The sequence below is a fragment of the Halyomorpha halys genome, unplaced genomic scaffold (assembly GCF_000696795.3).
Source record: "Halyomorpha halys isolate HHAL.00 unplaced genomic scaffold, Hhal_1.1 Scaffold347.1, whole genome shotgun sequence".
In the NCBI taxonomy this organism is placed as follows: domain Eukaryota; kingdom Metazoa; phylum Arthropoda; class Insecta; order Hemiptera; family Pentatomidae; genus Halyomorpha; species Halyomorpha halys.
The window spans coordinates 58,712-62,241 of record NW_027106249.1 but is presented as its reverse complement, the minus strand read 5'-3'; the positions used below and the strand labels follow the sequence as shown (position 1 = coordinate 62,241).

The following is a 3,530-nucleotide window of genomic DNA, read 5'->3' as shown; positions in this document are numbered from 1 at the left end:
AACATAAAAAAAAAAAAATCCTTTGACCGCAACCCTGACCATCTTCCTATACATCAATTTTTACGGTCAACTATGTATACATATATCTAATTTTCATTTCTCTTCAATTTTATTATTAGAGATTTCACTATTACTCTTTGTCTTTTGAAAAAAATATATATAGTGTGGATTTTTATTAATTTTTTTTCTTTCCTATGCTTATCTTAAACATGAATTATATGAAACCTTTAAACGTTTAAAGAACTGTGGCGTCACGACTAGGTTATAGGGAAATATATTGCCCAGCCCTGCTTGAAAGCATACAACAGTGTTAGTAGCACCCTAAGCGAGATAGTGCAAACTATTTGCTACAAAATCACCCTTAAATAACTGAATTTTGTATGACTATAATTTTTACCTTTTGGAAAGACAATATACATATGATAAATGTATTTTACCCTCGAATTACAATCAAATAAGTCATGTAATGAATTAGAGATGTTTGCTAGATGAAAATATATGGTTCCCTAAAAGTGAAGCAATGAACTGAGAATGTGAAAGGTGAATTTTTAAAGTGACTTTTGCTCAAAGGCCCATGAAATAAAAATAATACTCAATAAAAATAATTAATTACCTTCTGCCTGAGGATCAGTTGTAGCATTGATAACATGTCGTTGCGATTGAACCGGAGCCTTACTCAATACTTTTGTCATTAATGTAAAAGGTACGTTGCTGTGGTGGCTGTTCGCTACGGCCTTGTGCGACACCTTAAGCTTTGCCAACTTATCAAGACCTTCTGTCATTTCCTTGATTGAAACTGAAAAAATGGTGACATAGTCAACAAAAATAACTTATATAATTTTTTACCTGTTTTTGTACATGAAATACTTTTAGAGGTAACTTCAATAAAACATTAATAAATAAAGTAAAATTTAAAACTTATTCAAAATATCCTAATGAATAAAAATATTTGGAGAAATTAAGCTTTTTTTTTTTTTTTAGGAAATAGTTTGAGGCTCAGAAACAGTGGTAATTAGTAAGTGTATTATACTATGCCTGTACAAGTTTTGAAATTCTTGCTTCATAAATTTAAATCTGTAAGATAAGATACACTTTTTAGAGTTTTCTGTAAGATCGCTAACACTATCTAATGATGAGGGACTTTAGTTGACAGATGATTTATCTTGAAACTAAGAATTCTTATTATGATATTTAAAGTTGGTTAAAAAAAAAAAAGAAGATATTTTCTCTAAAATAACACAACCTTAATACTTTACCAGGCGATAATGTAGTTTGTCGCTCTTCATTAGTTTTACTGGACATGTTAATGAAAATTTCCTCTAATAGCAATTTCATTTCTGCTTCAAGGCCTGCACTGAAGTTTTGAAAAGTAGGAATGTCGACTGATTTGGCCCGCCTATGGTTTTTGGGCTTCTGGCTGATGAACAAAATAAACAAATAAATTATGGTAATTAAATTAGAAGATTAATTTTTAAATAAAAAAACTATATTTAGATTAGATAAAGTCAGCATTGAAAATACAAGTTAATTTTTATATTATATTTATAGTATATTAATTTGAATATGTTATTCAATTAAGAGGAGAAATAAGTTGAGGTACTGGACTTTGCATTCCCAGGCGAAGATAACACATAAGTCAGACTTCAGTAGAATATTAATTTTCTGTTCTATCAGTTGTGGATTAACCCTAGAATCAGGAGATTCTCCTGGTACAAATGGATAAGGTGGGGAACCTTTATCATTCTCTTCTTTTGGCAATTAATATAGTGTTGACAAGAGAACAGGCTTTTTCAAAGGGTCACTTTATCTGACAGATAAAACCATATTGCTCCTCCAATAAATGAGTTGTGGGCCAGTTATTTTTATCATGTAGAAGTGAATTGATTGGTTGTTAGAGAAAAGTATGAGAGGGGATGAAGGAGGCACTTTGAACCAATAAGAATGGCCTAAGTTACAATATGTTCAATTATTAAATATTACCTCAACGCTACTGTACTTCCGAGAAAAGGCTCTACTGAAGTACTGTGAGATGTCTCTCTTGAACTTTCTGTCACAAAATCATCCGGGAAATAACTCTGAAGAGATAGTTTTGGTTCCTCTTCATAAGGCCTAAAAAAAGAATTTATATTTTCTTTTCTGCTACAGTTGGATTAAATAAGTGAGTTAAAACTCAATAAAGAAACTTTAAAACTCAACAGAAAATCATGAAATAAAAACAATAATGTTACTGAAGATAAAAGACTGGAAATGTTGTTTGACAACAAAATTAAATAATAAAGTTACTTGGGCGGTTTCGGTCTTAGTGCTGGTCTGACAGCGACATTCGATCGAACCGGTAGCAAAGTGACAATATCTGGAAATTCTCCTACGATAGGTAGATTAGGTACGTCCTGGACCACTTCTGCTTCTCCCTGGAAACCTCTCCCCTCACTTGCAGATGGATCATTAAATAGGCGCCATTCTTCTTCTTTTACTGATTGTGTGTTTTCTTCTTCAGTATTTTCTGCCTGAAAAAAATCAGGAATGAAATAGTTTCTAAACTTATTTTCATTTGTTCTGGCATTCACTAAATTGATTAAAATCACTATATCAAGAAAGATATTAAAATAATAAGTCAGTAAAAATCTACATAAATTTATAAATGTATAATTTGGAATATTATTCCTTATTTGAAAGTAAGTTATGTTATTTTTTATTATTTAAAGATTAAAAAGGTTTCATGTAGAATTTATATTAAATATTAATATTTATATGGTCAGTTACATGCAGATTTAGATTTCAGTAACCCCGGAGCTTTGATCATTTTGCTCATGATGGGAAATTAAAGTCTATATTTTCCTAGTATTTCATGTGTTTTATTTATATTTTTGTCAACCCACCGTTAACCCTTTGATGTTATATAATACCTAATTTAGTTTTACTGTGGCCTTCTTACAACGGTAAGAATGAGCTTTTCTCTCACCAGTACACTCCTAACATGACATCTTTTTTTTCTCGTTTGAGCATTTTGCTCACCTGGACAGCTCTTGTATTTCTTATTTTAAATCAAGAACTGAAGCAAGAAGATGTTAGATCTTTTTTTTAACGAAATCTGGATTCTTCAGTCCCTGATGGAAGATCTACAATTTCAAATTTTATTAAAAGTAATCATAAGGGTTTTTGTTATCATCACAACCAATTATATAAAAGAAATAGTACAAATGGTCTACCATGAGCTAAATGCTCACAGGACACCTCTTAGGAGACAAGAAAGTAGGACACTTCTGCCAGGCTAAAGTTAGTTTTTAATTACAGATAGAGTTGTTACTGTTCAATTCATTAATTTATAATCATGCCATACAGTGAATATTGTCAAATATTATTCAGTAATTTTATTCCTAATTGGGATAGTTCTTTAAAAAAGAACTTCTGTATTCCATAATAAAAATATTGTTATTAACAAAGTGTAAGTCAGCTATTACATTAATTTTTAAAGTTCGATTTTATAATGATCGGTTTAAATATTTGTTTTAAAACAAACAATTATACTT

The 3,530-nt window shown here is 30.3% G+C and overlaps 1 protein-coding gene across 1 annotated transcript in view; it reads right to left on the bottom strand.

Annotated features, from left to right (window-relative positions):
* LOC106681552 (transmembrane protease serine 6) overlaps nt 1-3,530 on the bottom strand; it is a gene marked incomplete at its 5' end in the record, with an annotated part of 50,908 nt that overhangs the window by 22,028 nt on the left and 25,350 nt on the right. The window contains 4 exon segments of the mRNA XM_067044618.1: nt 614-796; nt 1,257-1,417; nt 1,981-2,109; nt 2,284-2,507. Coding sequence (XP_066900719.1) covers nt 614-796; nt 1,257-1,417; nt 1,981-2,109; nt 2,284-2,507 — 697 coding nt within the window.